At 37.0% G+C, this 18,409-nt stretch overlaps 1 protein-coding gene across 1 annotated transcript in view; it reads right to left on the bottom strand.

Moving 5' to 3' along the window:
- Positions 1 to 18,409, bottom strand: part of zc3h3 (zinc finger CCCH-type containing 3) — a 116,836-nt gene that overhangs the window by 47,992 nt on the left and 50,435 nt on the right. Inside the window, exon 4 of the mRNA XM_684588.6 lies at positions 8,328 to 8,466. Coding sequence (XP_689680.3) covers positions 8,328 to 8,466 — 139 coding nt within the window. The remainder of the gene's footprint in view (positions 1 to 8,327; positions 8,467 to 18,409) is intronic.

Below are 18,409 nucleotides of genomic sequence, written 5' to 3' on the forward strand. Positions count from 1 at the left end.
CGCATATTCTCTTTGTACATCCAAATTAACGTGAAACTGAGCGCACATGAATGAGCGCAAAATTCCTCCCAACCTCCTCCCCCGTATGAATAAACTCATGACTCTACTTTGGCAAAACCAAACGAAGAAGCAATGGCAAAAGCAAGCAAAAGGAGAAACTTCGAACTGAATGCGGATTGGAGGTGCGCCTATCGGAGGTAGACCGGAGAAAAACTGTGTTATTTGCAAGTTTGTCCTCCGGAATTAATAACAAGAGAGCTGACGCTGGTTGTGGGGTCTAGTAGGACACCTCGTTGGAATGAGGTAAATAAGTGATAGTCGAGCGGATATCGGCAGCATGAATGGCGTAGTTCTTAAAACGCATGGCAACATGTTTTTATGCCATCATTTATGAACCTGGTTTAATTCCAGCGTCTGATGAACTTGTTTTTTCTTTTTTCCCCATTACATATCATATTTTGCCTACTCTTCATCACGAGGAAGACAAGTAGGAATAATTAATAAGTGTGTGTAATATGTTAAGCGCATTTGAGCATCACATATTATTTGCACATGTATTGAATGGAAATGTAGCCTATGTAAATTCATCTTCAGATGGCGCCTTTATAGCAATGTGCATGTAGTAATCGATCCGATTAGATTGGGAAAACAGGCGATTGCTGCAAGTCGCGCTTTAATGTTTGTCTGGTCAACTTTATGTTATGGAAACCTTATATACGTGCTAGACATGCAGATGATAACGTCTCATACAGCTGCCAATGCACGGCTCAAAGATATTTTGTAGTGTGCAATTTAACATAATTGCCTCTAGGAGTCGCCAATGGAAATAAAACAGACACACTCAAGAAATGCACATACGCAAGACATGAAGTTGGCGTGGACCAAGGCACATTCTCACATTCATTTCATCGTTAGTAAACCCAAACGTGAGGGTAAAATCTGGCGTACGCAATGTTTTTGTGTGTTCGCAGCGTTGATACATGAGGCCCCAGGTCTTTTATGAGTTGTACGGTTTAAGGTGTGGCAGTGCCTATGCATGATAAAAATAAGAAATGGCCAAGATAAATATATTCAGACCACTCATTTGCATAGTTGACAGCTGTTAAGGCACAATCACTGTTTTAGAGGCCCCAACTGATAATCCAAGCTGATTTGAAAGCATACATTAAGGCTTCCAGTTTCAGAGAAAAACATTTACTGACTTGCAATTATACTTCATCAGAGGCAACCTGTTAAAACCAAAACTTGGTGCTTTAAGTAGAAAATCACATATACATATAGAGCATATAGTTGAAGTATCCTCCTGTGAATTTTTATTATTTTATTCTTAGAATATTTTCCAAATTATGTTTAACAGATCATTTTCACAGTATTTCCTTTTTTTTTTCTTCTGAAAAAGTCCTATTTGTTTTATTTTGGCTAGATACTAGATACTAATACTATAAGCCCCCCTTAAGTGATATATTTTTTTCAATTGTCTACAAAACAAACCATTATAATACGAGTAGCCTAATTACCATAACTTGCCTAATTAACCCAATTAACCGAGTTAAGCCTTTAAATTTCTCTTTAAGCTGGCTACTTGTAAAACAACCAGTACAATATTATGTACTGTCATTATGGCAAAGATAAAAGAAATCAATTATTGAAACAATTTTTTTGAGAAATGTTTTGAAACATTCAGTTAAACAGAAATTGGGTCAATGTGTTATAAGTAACGCATGTTACGTAATAATATTATTTTTTTTAAAGTAACAAGTAAAGTATTACTTTTAATAATAAGTCATATATTTGAGTAACGCATGTTACGTTTTACCTTGCTTTATTGGCTTTAAAAAAATTTATTGCGGAAAAGAATTATTTTAGTCGTGTTGAATCACACACTCAGTCAGAGAGCGTGCTGTGAGGGAACAGACAGTCGACTTGAATCATTATCATCAGGTCTTTTTTTTCACAGCAGATGAGTCCGTGTACTGTTCTAGTAACTGAATAACTGAGGATATTGGTCAAAGGGGGTATCCGTGAAGTCAAAAAGTAAGTAAGTAAGTTCTTACTGAAGACGCAAACGGGTTCACAACAATTCAGTTTAATTAAATGAACTGGTTCAATGACAGCTTCACATAGAAGATTAAGTTAAAACAAACGAGTAAAACATGCAAATAAAATAGACTGGGTGCTGTGGATGACGTTGAATGAAAGTAAAACCGATGAACGTCAAACAAAAAAGTGCCCCTCTGAATCAAATCAGCAGGATGCCCTTCTGGATATTTCACTTACTTCTTGTAAGAGTTTCCTGTAATTTCGGGCGACTTTAACTGCAGTTCAGCAGTTTCAGATTCACTCATGAACATTTCATTCATGCCCCAGTGACAAACTGGGGTATTAGACACAAATAAGAAGTAAGGACTGGTGAGAGTGTTATGGAATTTAATGATGCAAACCAAATGGAAAGAAAAAACTTCCGCATTTCGCGATATGTGTGTGCGTGTGTGTGTGTGGTCCTTTACTGACAGCTGCATGTGTGGATCTTGTTGAAAAATATGGCGAAAAGTCCTACATGACGAAAACAGTTTGATTTTAGAGTACTTTAGGTACTCATAGTATTTAAATTTATATTTAACTTTTATTTGACACCATGGCGGCATTTTTTTGGTTTATTTTTTATTTTTTTATTTATAATGAAAATTATATATTAATCTCTATATCAATCATTTTTGTTACGTGAAACATTTCCATTCAGAAAAAAATCCATTTCTGTAACAAACTACAACAAAGAATATCTGTAAATCCAAACAACAGGCGCTGATGTCAAAATGTCAGCATCTCTTCAATAATGAGCTCAGATGAGAGTCTGACCTCCAGACCTGCTAATCATTTATTCCAAGAGCAGCTGTTACATGTCTGTCACCAAAAAACTTCTCCACTGCCATATGATGTAGTTTTAGTTATTCATACACAGCATTACATTTCCCTCATTTGCTGTCTGTTCAAATACTTCCATAAAATGAGCTGAAACAACACAATTGTTGAGATTATTGGAGGGAAAACTTATTTGTTTGATGTTAAATCCACTTCAGTTTGCAGAAACTAATAACTTAATTCCTTAATATTGTCCAAAAACAAATCAATTGTGTGGAACTACTTAACTTTTACGATGTAGTTTTAGGAAAAAAAGGGGGAAAAATTCTCTATACAAGCAAGTAAACCTAAAAGAGAGCAATAAACAGAATTAGTAAACCCAAGCTAAGATAAACATAGAAGGCACTTATTCTTAAGAAACTGCTACAAGATTATGCAATATGAGCAGAGACCACTGCATAACTAGATCTAAAACCCAGAGACATCAACAGAGCAGTTCCCTGTTTCCCCTCTCTCCATTAACGCAAAGTTACAACCTTAAGCAGCCAATCAGACACTCAAGAGTGCTATCAAGAACCGATTCTGCTTAAAAAGACCAGAAAGAGTGATTTTAGTAAGCACTATCCACTCAAGGCAGTGTAAGGCAATCCTCGCAAAGGTAGAAAAGACTGGAAAGACAGTAAAAGAGAGCAGGCGAGATAAAAGAGAAGGTTATTTTGTTTAATATGGCACCCTTCTTAACATATAACACCTATAATCCACAGTCTCTTTTTTTATACATGGCTAAGCCAGGGCCACACAGCGGGGGGATTTATGAAGATCATTTTAACTCTGTAGATAAGAGGGGGAATAAAAAATTTACACCCGCACGCATGAGTGCTTCATTTACACCCTTAAGTGAATAGGATTTCTCAGTGGCCTGCTATCAGACTAGCTAATGCCATACAGACACAGCTGTGACCCTTCTTCCTCTTCTCTGTCTTTCTATAAAGCATTAACAAACTACGCTTTCCAAGCACAGTGTTTTAATTTTGCTTTAAACACACACACACTTAGTTTCTATACATATAGTGGGAGAAATAAGTAACAAACAGGTCACAATTTTTTTTTCAGAAAACCTATTACTAAAGGTGCTGTTGACTAGAAATTTTCACCAGATGTATGTAACAACCAAAGAAATCCATATATGTGAAGAAAACAATATTAAGCTATGCATAATAAATAAAATGACAGATGAAAAAAAAAGTATTAAGTATTGAACACATGAAGAAAGGGAGCTGTAGAATGGCAGCAAACGCTCAGACAGCAGCTGAAATCTGTCAGTAGATCTTCAGCAACCCTGAAAAAAGTGAAAAAAAATCCCTCCAGTCCTGAGCAATACATGACTTCATTCTCCATACGAGAGGCATCTTTAAACTGCGATCACCAAAAAAGCTTTTTATATAAAGTACTAAATACATTTTTGCAGTTAAGCACATCCTTGTGTCATTTCATTGTTTTGTTATATTTTTTATGTTTGTATTGTTTGGGTTTTACCAAAATCTGATTCAACTCCATGTCAACAGCTTACAGCCCTTTTAGAATATTTTTCCCAGAAAAAATAAGAATAAAAAAAAAGTATAAAAATATATTTTTCCCCCACAGTATATCAGCCATTTTCACAATAGTAAATTAAACTGAATACTTTCTATGATTGGCTGATAGTAAGATGCATTTTCTTCAAACCAATCACAGGTGAATGAAGCTATTTTTGGAAAGAAAGACTAAAACGTTTTGATCTTTTAAATTTGCATGTTGTCGAGTATGTTTGAACAGAAACAAAAAAGGCACCTACCCTCCACCTACTGACTGAATGTGTGATTACTACTGAAAGCATTCCAAAAATATATCTATATAATGTTTATTTCTTACATTTTTTGCTGTCCTCCTCCCTTGGAAGCTATGTAACATGGTATATTTAATAATATTTTTAAGTACCGCACTGAATCCATTAGTATACTTAATTTGTATGTGTACAAAAGTGTTTGTATGGTGTGTGTGAGATATAAACTTCATAATCAGAATAGTTTGTTTATATCATGTCATTTTGTTTTACAGTAAAACGTTTATCCACAAGGTGGCAACCTTACTAATTCACCAGTTTTTAAGAAAAACTGATGGAACAGATTGTCTGTTCTACAGTGATGGTGGATTATAAGGTTGATGACAGATTGTGGAAAGAGCACTCACATATGTATATTAATCTATCATGTAAGGATACACAAATGTCTGTGGGTTATAGCTTTTGGAACACACAAAATTTTGTAGGCCAGCATATGCAGAAAGCCTTTAAATTCAACTACGTTCCTACACTGGTGTGCACATAAAAAAACAAAGTGGATCAGAAAAAGTAATTTAAAGTTTGACTAAAAAGGAAAATGGTCACACGACATGCATCTGAATGCTTGTTAATACACACTGAAGAAATAATCATTTAATATAGCAATTCTCTTTTTTACATTTGTGATTTTCTAAACTGTATAATGTAAACTGTGGCTCAGCATGAGCATCACTGTATCAACATGTCTTGGAGCACGGCTCTGACAACAAAAATGAAACTTATAGCCCTTTTCCACCAAGAAAGTTTGTGCTGGTTCAGAGCCAGAGCATATTGTTCCAAATCTGGAGAAGCACTTGTGTAGGAAACTGAGGTCAGCATACCTGTCAACATTTGTCCCTGAAAATCTGCGAGTCGAGTCTGGGGGGGTTTAGGTTTAAGGGTGAGGTGTTTAAATAACACTGTTGAGAACCGGATACTGTGGTGTTAGTAACTGTACTATGGAGAGGGTTTTGGGCGGCCACTGCGATCAGATCCTATACCATTGTTAGGTTTACGGGAGTTTTCCGGGAGAAATAATAAAACGGGAGGGTGGCGGGAGATGGGTCTGAAATACAGGAGACTTCCGAGAAAAACAAGTGTTGGCAGGTATGGAGGGCAGGGTTTCAGTGACCAACAAGACAAACAGAATGGACTGCAAATTAACACTTTAAATATCAGTATACAGTATAGAAAACTGTGGCATGCTGCAAAATCTTGTTGGATTTAAGGTACTTCTGATACCGATACTATAGTATCAGAAATACTCGCCGATACCGCAAAAAATTCTGGCATCGGTAATGGCAATTATCTGAAACCATAAACCGATCTGATTCCATCTTTTTAAATGAGACATAAGCCCACAAGCTTTGCTTAACAATGCAAACTCAGAGTCATTTTTTCTTCACTGTTCAAGAAGTTGTGCTTTGTTGCCACAACAACCACTATTAGAGCAGCAAAGAAAAAAAGGGTAACATACTGTGTAATTAAAAAAAGCAGTTCAGAATTTTAAGGTTCAGAGGTTATTTTTCTATATTATTCATGATCATTTTTATATATATATATATATATATCTTACATTTTTTATAGTGTACAATTTGCTACAGATACACACTTAGGTATTGGTTCAGTACTCTACATCGTTGATACCCTGAGCTTAGGTATTGGAATCAGGGAAGGGAAGGGAAGGAAAAAAGGGTATCGGAACATCCCTAGTTAGGTTTACTGTGTTTGGATGCCAATCCTGGTTTGCAAAATCACTTACATTAATAGCAACGTAATGTCTGTTTTTGATTGATGGTTCTTTGTATTTGAAGCTTTCATGTTTGCTTTGCTGGGAAAGATGAGACATATCCAGTAATGTCAGACCTGACGTTCATGTACCTCTTTAGCCCTTGGAAAACCAAAGCAGTTCTTGGAAGGCTCACCAGACTAACCAGCTCTGAACCAGCAATAGCACTGACTCAGAACTAGAATGTTATGGGAATATCATGCTATTGGAAAAGGGGCATGAAACAAACAACGCTTGGTGTGTTTTTCCATTTCACGTAGAGACCTTTCACACAAAATACATACAATTGAGCGTTTTTTCATTGTTTTGTTTTTTCTATAAAAAATACACTAAAAGGCCGATCACACTGAATGAGCTTTTCGCGTTACGAGGCATTTTGAATGATTTACTAACGGCGGAGAATGTTTTGTGCACTGCTTATGTACCCTGCGCACCTCGAGTTTTAACTGCCTGTTGACTGCAGGGTTTGTGTTGTCAAGACAACTATGGAGACTTTTGAGGATGGAGGAAAGACTTGTGGTCACTGTTTTGAGTTATGTGGTGCGGTATAACTCACAAATCTTAAATTTCACAATATTATTAAATATTAAAATTATAGCAATATCAACAGCAACAATCTCGTACAACACGCCGCTGATTCAGTCATTGCCTAGCGACAAAGTGCACAGCAATTATTTTTTTCTTTATGTCAACAAAAAGGCAATGCAGTGCACCTCACCACAGAAAAACAGAAAAGCACATTCGGTGTAATTGGAACACAGTGCTCAAAGGTCCTTAAAATGTGCATGAACTTTGAAATGTGCATTTTTAATTTAATGTTTGACTTAATCTCCACTGAAATTGTAGAGAGGGTGGGCCATGGAGTAGCCAATAACATTTCAACACAGCTCTGCCAGTGAGAGCAGTTGAGCTCAAGTGCATCAAATGAAAAGCATTTTCAAAGAGGCGGGACATGTCAGATGCTGGAAACTATTTGATTGGTCAATGTTTGATAAGAAAATGTAGTATAAGGCGATGTGACAAAAACATTGTGGATCTATAGGCAGAAAAGACAAACTGCGAATTTTTATTATATATTATATTTATTTTATAATTATAAAAATATAAAATAAAAAAAATGCTAATTTTGTCTCTGTCCTGAAGCACAGTAGCTAATAGATACCCTTAAAACAGATTGAAACTAACATCTAAAAAAAAAACAATTTCATGAGACTTTTTAAGTTATAATAAATATTTTCCTTTTCACCGTCTACTGCTGTTCATGTCAGTTTTTGTATGAATGGCACCATACACTTTCAAAACACTTTCAAAACACTTAATCTTATATATTTATATATATATATAATATATATATTTCTTTTTTTTTTCCCAAGGCGCCATTGACCATTAAAAGCTTCTCTCTCTGACTACCCTTATGTTCACATGAGCATGTGGATCATCCCACAGAACATCTTTATGGTGTAATATTATGGTTCCAGTAATAGATTACCATGAAGAGCGGCACCTTCTCTCTGTCATTATCAGCGGTGATGAGGCAGTTAGTTATGGTTCTGCGTGGCATTATTAAGGGCTAGGCGGTTATTTAATGTTTTATTAGGCACTGAGACACTGATAAAAACATTGAATGTCAACAGAGAGGTTTTAATCAGTCTGGTAATTGGTTGTGCCGGACTGAGATTGTGAGTGGGACGTATGCACACATGCACAATTTATGATAGAATAAAGCCACTGAAATGAGCCTTGTTGAAAAGGAGACAAACAGGAAGTGGATTAAGTGCTGGTCATTTCCAGCTCCTCCAGAAAAAGCACCCAATCACTTACCTGGCAGAATGTACTCTTTTGACCCTGTAGGAAAGAGCAGGGTTGTGATGGATTGCATGTGCTCTGCGTGTGTCGATCTTGTAGCGTGTTTTGATGACCCTGTGTGATGCTGGGCTTCGCACTGAAGACGAAGATGGGCCTGCAAAGGAACAGACAAATCACGGAAAGGAATTAATGGTTGACATGTCACTTGCGATCGATAATGCTTAATCACCTAATGATGCCCGCATGAGCTATAACCGAGTCATTAGTTAGTCAGCCTGTGGTTTGCATAAACTCCAGTTACACACACTTATTAGACCCAAGTATGCACAAACACACTTACAAAAACTTACTTACTGGACATATTTACACCCAGTATAAATGTGATTGGTATTAGGAATACACGTGAAAAAAGGACAATTACATTTACAGAAGTTACGCAGTGGCGCAGTGGGTAGCAAGATTGCCTCAAAGCAAGAAGGTCGCTGGTTCAAGCTTAGGCTGTCAGTGTGGAGTTAGCATGTTCTCCCTGTCTTCGCATAGGTTTCCTCCTGGTGCTCCGTTTTCCCCCACAAGTCCAAAGACATGTGCTATAGGTGAATTAGGTAAGCTAAATTGTCCGTAGTGTATGTGTGTGAATGAGAGTGTATGGGTGTTTTCCAGTGATGGGTTGAAGCTAGAAGGGCATTTGCTGCATAAAACGTGAGGTTCATTCCGCTGGGGTGACTACAGATTAATAAAGGAACTATACCAAAAAAATGAATGAATGATAATGATATTAATAATAACAACAACAACAACAACAATCTTTTGGTTTCAGGGATTCAATCACAATGTGTTTTTTTTTACATTTATCATTAAAGTCTGATTGAACCATTAGTTGTTGAGACTTTTATTTCAATATGTTGTACTTATAACTGACACGAAATATTGAGTTTGGAGCGTGGCTTTCTTTTGTAGTGTAATGTAATTTGTATTTATATAGCCCATTCATTGTGTATGGCCATACACCCAGTGATGGAGTGATGGAGCCAGTTTGGTGGATGAAGATGATTGAGAGGCCATGATGGGTAAGGGACACCTTACACCCCTACTCTTTACGAGGAGTGTCATAGTATTTTTAATGATAACAGAAAATAAGGACCTCGGTTTAAAGTCTTACCCAAAAGGAAGCCCTCACTGACAGTATAGTGTTCCTTTCACTTTACTGGGGCATTAGGACTCACTAACACCACCTCCAACAGCAACCTAGTTTTCTCATGTAGTCACTTATCAAGGTACTGACCAGCGATTAAAAATTTTGGTTGCACAAATAGAGTCTGAGGAATAATCATGGTTATCACAATTATTATGCATTCATTTATATATATAGAAAAATCACATAAAAACTACTTGTATTTTAAAGTGTTACTTATTGCTGCTCAGTGTTAATAAATACAGCTCCAAATAATAATAATAATAATAATAATAATAATAATAATAATAATATTAATAATAATAATAAAACAATATCCTATTTCTCTTTGAACTTAAAAATAAGTGTAAAAAGGTTTTCGACATTTAAACATTTAATTTTACACTGAAAATAAACGACAGAACAACAAGTACATAAATAAATATAAGAATAAATAAAAAAATAGTATTTGTCTATTATAAATCTATTGCAAGTATTTAATCATGTAAATGTACGTATTTCCCTTTTAAAGAGAACAAATTTAGTCAAAGGCTGCTGAACCTTTGTCTGAAAGGCACTTTTGATCAACTATATTACAAAAATGTTTGGTATTTTCATTTTTAGATCATAGTAGAAACATGTACATTCTAGGGTTGCACGGTAGTATCATGATACTACAGCTCCAAAATACTGGCGGTGTTGCGTTTTTTTGTAAATGGTAGTATCGTCATTAACAATCTATTTACAATAGATAATGATGCATGTGGAAAAGTCACTAAAATGCTCACACGCTTGTGCAACAATAGACCATTTTTATTTTAATAGTCTGTGAAGCCCTTTAAGGTTAAATAATATGTAGAATTCGTGCCTTTTATGGTAGCCTATTGCACGTTTTCTAATGCTTTAGTTCGAACGCAGATCTGAATTGTTTCATTTCTGTTCCTGTTAATACGATTTAGTAGCTTCAACAACCGAGACAATCTCTTTAAAAGTACGACTCAAAATAAATTTTAAATTACTTGGATTGTTACCTGATAAGACTGAAAAACCCAAAATAGCAACAGGAAATATTAAAACGACTTCATATAGCCCAATTTTGTAGGAAAATAAGCTCTTTTGTAACTAACTTCAACAAATTGTACCTTTATTTGAATGCATTTTTAGTTGGTCAGTTATCTACAGAATAAAGAAAAAGAATGAATACATTTTAGGTAAAGTGAGGTGTAAATAATAACTTTTTGGCCTTAAGGGAATTATAAATAAAATTTAAGTAGGCTTATTATAGCAAAAAATATAGAATTATAGAATAATTATAGAAAAAATATAGAATTTATAGTATTTCTGAAATTTTCCTTATAATTTGGGTGATGAATTATAATACCGTAATACTTCTTGTTAATAAGATTAAAGACTTGTTAATGGTATCACGGCAACCGTAGTATACTCCACATAAAAGATGAAGCTGAACGATCAAGTTCTTGTCACATGATTCGCGGTGTGCTTGCAACCATTCTTTTTCAACTAGGTGTGCCTGGAAATTGCAAGTGCGTCACGCACCTCGTGCACTTCTCCCAATATGTGCACACAAGTTGAGCTCCTCCACTGAAAAATAACAAACTTGCGTGTGTAAAAGACGTAATATATAATGGCCCCTAGTTAATAGCCTCATTCATAGTTAATCCAATGTGCGTGGGTAATCGTTTAGTTACAGTAGTTTTGTTCAATGCAGAAACACGGTGTTGAGAAGCCTTCACAATTAATTAACCGTAAATTAAAGCATGGTTAATAGTGAAATGTTGCATCCCTACTGACCAGGCTCACCCCTGCTTAGCTTCAGTGAGTAACCGCTCTTGGGCTGCAGGGTGATATAGCTGTGGCCATTTTGTGAATCATTCGCTTGTAGCAAGCTAACAATAAGAGGGGTATGGTTAAAAACCTTCAAGCTGACGTCAAAGGAGAAGGACTGCCACTCCTAACTTGAAGGCAAATTAATTGTTCACCTTAAGCAGGGGTCACCAATCCTGGTCCTGGAGGGCCGGTGTCCCTGCAGGGTTTAGTTCAATCTTGCCTCATCACACCTGCCTGGATGTTTCAAGTTTACCTAGTAAGACCTTGATTAGCTTGTTCAGGTGTGTTTGATTAGGGTTGGAGCTAAAATCTCCAGGACACCGGCCCTCCAGGAACAAGTTTGGTGACCACTGACCTAAAGAATAACAATGTGTGGCAGCAGAATAAACATTGCAAATTTTGATTTCACATAGAATTTAACTAGTATATTGATATCCACTGTGATTTGATCACTGAAAACACATAATAATCCCAGGTCTAGAGGTGGACATTGCTAGACATAAAAACATGGCACTGAACACAGACAGAGGCACAGAGGGTGTCATCTAAACTGGCTCTGTGAGGTCTGAGTCTTCCTACTCCACAGGACACACACATTTAGACATACACCCACTGGCACACACAAACTCTTCCTCTGGCAGGTGTGCTCCTTAATAAGCTGCACATGAAAAAAATGACTGAATAACAAAGGCTGAATTTTTATCAGCCTAATAAATCATTTCCGTCTCTCCACCCCAACCCTTTCTTTCTCTCTCTCTCTCCAAGTCTTATTCCTTATATCATTTCACAGATCCATCAGAGAGGCGGAGGAAGGGATGTGCAGGAGAGAATAAGTGTGGCTTTTATTTATTTCTTTCTGTATTCATTTATCCATCATGTTGCTTTATGAGTGGCTGGGCTGAAGTGACATGCATGCATGCGAGCTGAGTAAAAGATGGACTCGGCATGGTGGCTTTCGCTCGTTGCTGCTGTAAACCAGAGCTAAAAACCGCAAAGATTTATTCCTAGCAGCTACAATTTAGCATGCTAGACAAGCCAACAGGAGAATGGAATTACTTAAAGATCTTAAGAAAATCAGAGATGCTTAGTGGAAGGAAGACACTGAGAGCAGAATGCATTGAAGAAACTTTATTTTATTAGACCATTTGTAACCGCTTATGAAAAGTAGCATTTATGAACAGGGTTGTAACATTGAGAGTAATATAAAGGCAACAGATTTGGTAACAGTTTAATTAAGCCTAGGCACTTGAGAGTTGAGGTTAATAAAAATAAACTGTAACAATGATTTCATTAAGTGGATTGATAGAAAGGAAGGAAGGAAATAAGAAAAAAAACAAATAAATAAATAAATAAATAAATAAAGAAAAAAGAAACAGAGGACTGAGAGGATTGATGGATGATGGATGGATGGATGGATGGATGGATGGATGGATGGATGGATGGATGGATGATGAATGGATGGATGAATGGAAGCGAGCTGAGTAAAAGATGGACTCGGCATGGTGGCTTTTACTCGTTGGTGCTGTGGATGGATGGATGGAAGGACAGACAGAAAGACGAACAGGACTGGGGCCAAATGGAAGAAAAGAGAGGTAAAAAAGAGATAAAATAAATAAATAAATAAATAAATAAATAAACAGACAAATAAATAAATAAATAAATAAACAAACTGAGAAGACTGAAAGGACTGATGGATGGATGGATGGATGGATGGATGGATGGACGGACGAACAGGAGTGGGGCCAAATATAAGAAAAGAAAGGTAAAAAAAGAGACGAAAGAAAGAAATGAAAGAAAGAAAGAAAGAAAGTAACTAAGAAGACTGAAATGATGGATGGATAGATGGATGGATGGAAGGACAGACGGATGGACGAACAGGACTGGTGTTGAATGGAAGAAAAGAAAAGATTGATGGAGGGATGAATGGATGAACAGATGGATGAAATTAAGGGCCGGATTGAAGAAATAATTTGAAAAAGAGAATAAAGAGAAGCAATCAAAAGCTTATCAAAAGATCAAAAGAAAATAAGAAGAAAGAAAGAAAGAAAGAAAGAAAGAAAGAAAGAACTAAGCAGGAATGGATGGATGGATGGATGGATGGATGGATGGATGGATGGATGGATGGATGGATGAGATGGAGGGCAGGAAGGAAAAAAACTGTAGCACAAAAGCAGCAATCATAAAAGCTGCAAGAAAATAAGAGAAAGAAAGAAAAAAGACAGAAGGAAGGGAATATAAAAAGGAAAGTAAGGAGGTATAGGAAGGAAAGAAGACAATTTGTATTAGATGAAAGAGAAGTAAATAAATCCAAACCCAAATGTATTGTTTTCAGTAATACTTCTTTCTCTGGCTATTTGAACAACTACTCTTATTGTGTGCTTTTAATGGCTATCCCATAATGCTACAATTGAAACTCACATTTCCTGTCGCAATAGAAAACCTTCCTCCAATTTTTCCCTGTCTTCCACTCCAGGGTGCCCCTCTCCATTTATCACTAGACCCATACACGCACACACTTCAGTATCAGCCGGGGAATTCATCTACGACAAACATTTACCAATGATCAAATCTCGGCACAGTATAGTCTAGAAATAGAGCATAGCAGAGTGAATGTGTCCGAGCGTATGCAATATGGAGGAGCCTTTATGAGTGTTTATGTGTGTTTTACGTGATGGAGTGTTTGAGCTGCAGACTATATGACCAGACTGTATAAGTGAGGGAGCGAAAGCACTTGTGTGTGGGCCTTCGTCAAAGGGTCGTGTATGTGAGGCTGCAAGATTAGTTGTCTGGCTCAAAGTCACTTTTTCACACACCTCTCATCTGTACCAAAGATGTCAGACCTGCCTGCATCCCAGTGGATGACAAATACGCCTTGTCAGAAAGATTGTGTCTTACACAGCCAGCCGTATACTACGCACTTCACTGTATTGTTCCACCTTACCTATTGTTTAATGATAGCGCCACAGAACTGATGCCACCCGTGTCTTTGTGCAGCCAGTTTAGTGTAGTACTGCAAGCTAGATACCGAAGCTAAGGCTGTGGTCCCTGTCAGGACACTTTTATTGATGCGTGTACTCGCAAGTGTGTGTATATGTGTGTGGTAAAGGCCTGTCAGTGGCCTATTAGAGGGAAGATTGAGACTCCACTCGGCACAGACTCACTCAACCAACACAACCTGCTGGGCTTTACAATCAGGCCTGGGGACTCATCCATCGCCTGCTGACACACCGGCCCCGCACCCGCAGCTCCTCAGACGGCCGATTATTTACTCAACTCACTTCGGCTTCAGCGCTACGAGCTCACACCTTTATCTATCCCTCTCTGTCACACACACAGACTCATTTTTCTGACAGGTTCCCATGTTATTTTTCTATCAACTCCCTGGACTTTATGTGAAGCTGTTTGGTATATCTAAATGGTTACGTTAACCGGAACAAAAAAGATGGAAAAGCACATCTTTACGTAATCAAATATATGGCCTTGAAAATGACTTGATTGTCACTACTTTGAAGCTGGCAAACTAGATTTGTTTAGCTTGGTTTAAATGTAACCATATTAAAGACAATTAAATTTCATTGAATGGTAAAAGGAGCAACTCAACCAATAGAGAATTTGGAGAACAGATTCCCTAAAGTCTGTGTGTTGTGTTACTCGTGTGTTGAGTTATACCTGTACCACATTGCACAAACCTTGCATGTAGTGGATGCCAATTAGTGAATTAATTTGTAATTCTCTTTAAGTTGCTGTAGCATTTACACTGGAAGGCAGTGGGATTTTGATGCTTAAGAGTTTTGAGTTCATTCAAGATAAGAGTTCACCAAATATAAGAAAAGAAAGGTAAAAAAAGAGACGAAAGAAAGAAATGAAAGAAAGAAAGAAAGAAAGTAACTGAGAAGACTGAAATGATGGATGGATAGATGGATGGATGGAAGGACAGACGGATGGACGAACAGGACTGGTGTTGAATGGAAGAAAAGAAAAGATTGATGGAGGGATGAATGGATGAACAGATGGATGAAATTAAGGGCCGGATTGAAGAAATAATTTGAAAAAGAGAATAAAGAGAAGCAATCAAAAGCTTATCAAAAGATCAAAAGAAAATAAGAAGAAAGAAAGAAAGAAAGAAAGAAAGAAAGAAAGAAAGAAAGAAAGAAAGAAAGAAAGAAAGAAAGAAAGAAAGAAAGAAAGAAAGAAAGAAAGAAAGAAAGAACTAAGCAGGAATGGATGGATGGATGGATGGATGGATGGATGGATGGATGGATGGATGGATGGATGGATGGATGGATGGATGGATGGATGAGATGGAGGGCAGGAAGGAAAAAAACTGTAGCACAAAAGCAGCAATCATAAAAGCTGCAAGAAAATAAGAGAAAGAAAGAAAAAAGACAGAAGGAAGGGAATATAAAAAGGAAAGTAAGGAGGTATAGGAAGGAAAGAAGACAATTTGTATTGTAAAAAGATGGAAAAGCACATCTTTACGTAATCAAATATATGGCCTTGAAAATGACTTGATTGTCACTACTTTGAAGCTGGCAAACTAGATTTGTTTAGCTTGGTTTAAATGTAACCATATTAAAGACAATTAAATTTCATTGAATGGTAAAAGGAGCAACTCAACCAATAGAGAATTTGGAGAACAGATTCCCTAAAGTCTGTGTGTTGTGTTACTCGTGTGTTGAGTTATACCTGTACCACATTGCACAAACCTTGCATGTAGTGGATGCCAATTAGTGAATTAATTTGTAATTCTCTTTAAGTTGCTGTAGCATTTACACTGGAAGGCAGTGGGATTTTGATGCTTAAGAGTTTTGAGTTCATTGCTGGTGTTTCAAAATTATGCCAAAAATTAAAGTAAAGAAATGGCCATTTCCCCGGAGTGGTTCGGTACAGAACGTTTTGGTTCGGTATGCTTTTACGGCCATTTCCACTGTCAAAAGGTACCTAAAAGCGAACCAAATCATATCACTTTTTGGGTACCCTTTGTAAAGGGTACCGAGCATTGCAAAAGAGTTCCAATAAGCAGAGCAGCTGATCACTATTGGTTTACAGAGATGCGTCACTCGCTCGTGCAACAAGTAAGAATGAAAACAAAGAAACCGTCATGTTTTAAATACACAGCTGAGACATTACACCATAATAATATATACATATAATAATGAGCCATGGTCAAATATTCAACAATTTTAATTAGCATTTCAATGGTTAGCCATTTGATATGCTTATTTTACGCAGCCGCCATTTTAAAGAACCAAAGCGAGGCTGCGGTGGGAAGAAATCCGGAAGTATAGGACCAGTAAACATTGCAGTAACACGCTGTGTACTACACTGAAGCGCAAAGCAGCCGTCAAGATCAGGATCAAGATTCTTTTAATTCAATATCGTGACAAGTCTAATATAGTGAAAGAATCAGTTTATTAACTTGAGTTTGATGAATGGCATCTAAAACGTGTGTTTGGGAAAGAAAACGTTAGCTAACTAGTGCCATTTCCCTTAACTTAGCTGAAAATGAGCTCTTATATTCCTTTTTACATTCACCATTCATTCAGAACGGACCTTCGGGTCACCTGGAAGGCGGAGAAATTATAAATTTGTGTCAATTTATCTACACTGATAAGATATACAGCCAGTTACAGAACATTCCTATGTAACTCCCAATGATACTTCCAGGTTTCTTCCCACCGCAGCCTCGATTTTGCTTTCATTTCAGTCTATGGTCTAGCCCAGGGGCTCTCAATGTCTACATTAAAGTTTTTCTTTAAATCAAGTGGTATTTGCATTTAAAACCCATTAAAAACAATGCAAATGTGGCAAAACCACTAATATAAGTGCAAACACAACAAAAGGTAGACCCAGTAGTATCTGGATGCAGCCATGATGATGCAAGCTGAGATTGCATACCTCAAAGATGCAATGTCAGACCCAATGCACTCAATGGAGCTAGCGGCATCACGATGAGGTGTAGGGTTAGGTGTGGGCATTAAAAAGCATTGCATGCAGGCCAAATTCACCAGATCTGCTTCCAGACCAATCTCCAAAAAAGTGAAAAATACAAAAGGTGTGTAATGAAAACTTTAGCTGTTGTAGATTTGCAGTTTTGTAGTTGTGCACTCAGCAGAAGTATAAATTGGCATTAAAGGAGGAGTTATCAAAACTTTAGCTCAGTATCTGCTCAGTCATACACAGACGCCAGGAAATGCCATGAAGTACATCAGCAGAGGGATGATTGACTACTGGCTGAATAACAAACAAAGAATGGTGATTTAATTAAATGGACTGGAACATCATTTTTGTAAGACAGCAAAATCAAGTAAGGTAAGAAAAAAGGCAGCAAAAAAGATACAAAAAGTATCCATAAAACCATTTTTACCATAAAAGTAAAAATGTAGGTAGTAAGGAAAAAGTGAGGAAGTAACGGAAAAACAAAAGTGTAGAAAGTAAAGGTAGGTGGGTAGGCAGATTAGTAAGGAAAAAAAGAAATATATGACAGATGAAGGTAAACAATGGACAGAAGAAATGAAAGCAGGGAGTAAGGTAGGAAAGAAATTAATAACCAGGTCAGAGCTGGCAGACCTGTGGCACAGCTGACTAGGAAGAAGAAAAGTGGAGAAAAAAAATACATACACCAATACTGTACTCCGTGTCCTAATGTGTTCTCCAGAATTGGAATGAAGATGCTCATAAAGTAAAAAGTACTTTAGTATTTATTTAACACTTTCTGGAATGTTCCCAGCATTCATCATCAATATTATGACAGAGCAGCAGTGACACCCTGCATCCTCTTAGGGATTATCAAGCCATGTCATCTCATGTTCTCTGATCCTGTCTCCAAATTTGACAACCAATTCCGTTTAACAGCAGTCCGATTCTTTACCATTCCATCTCTGTCATGTCATTAATCTTATTATTGACAGCGAGAGATACCCCTCCTGCTTCTGCAGCAATCCCCAAGGCACTCATCCTCTGATACCCAGTGGGACAGCACAGCTGCCATTAAATGCTTCTCTGGTAAACCAGCCACACTTAACACTGCTATCAAACCAGTGTTAAGGCAGTGCAGAACCTTGTGGGACAAAATAGA

The sequence above is a fragment of the Danio rerio genome, chromosome 6 (genome assembly GCF_049306965.1).
Source record: "Danio rerio strain Tuebingen ecotype United States chromosome 6, GRCz12tu, whole genome shotgun sequence".
NCBI lineage: Eukaryota > Metazoa > Chordata > Actinopteri > Cypriniformes > Danionidae > Danio > Danio rerio.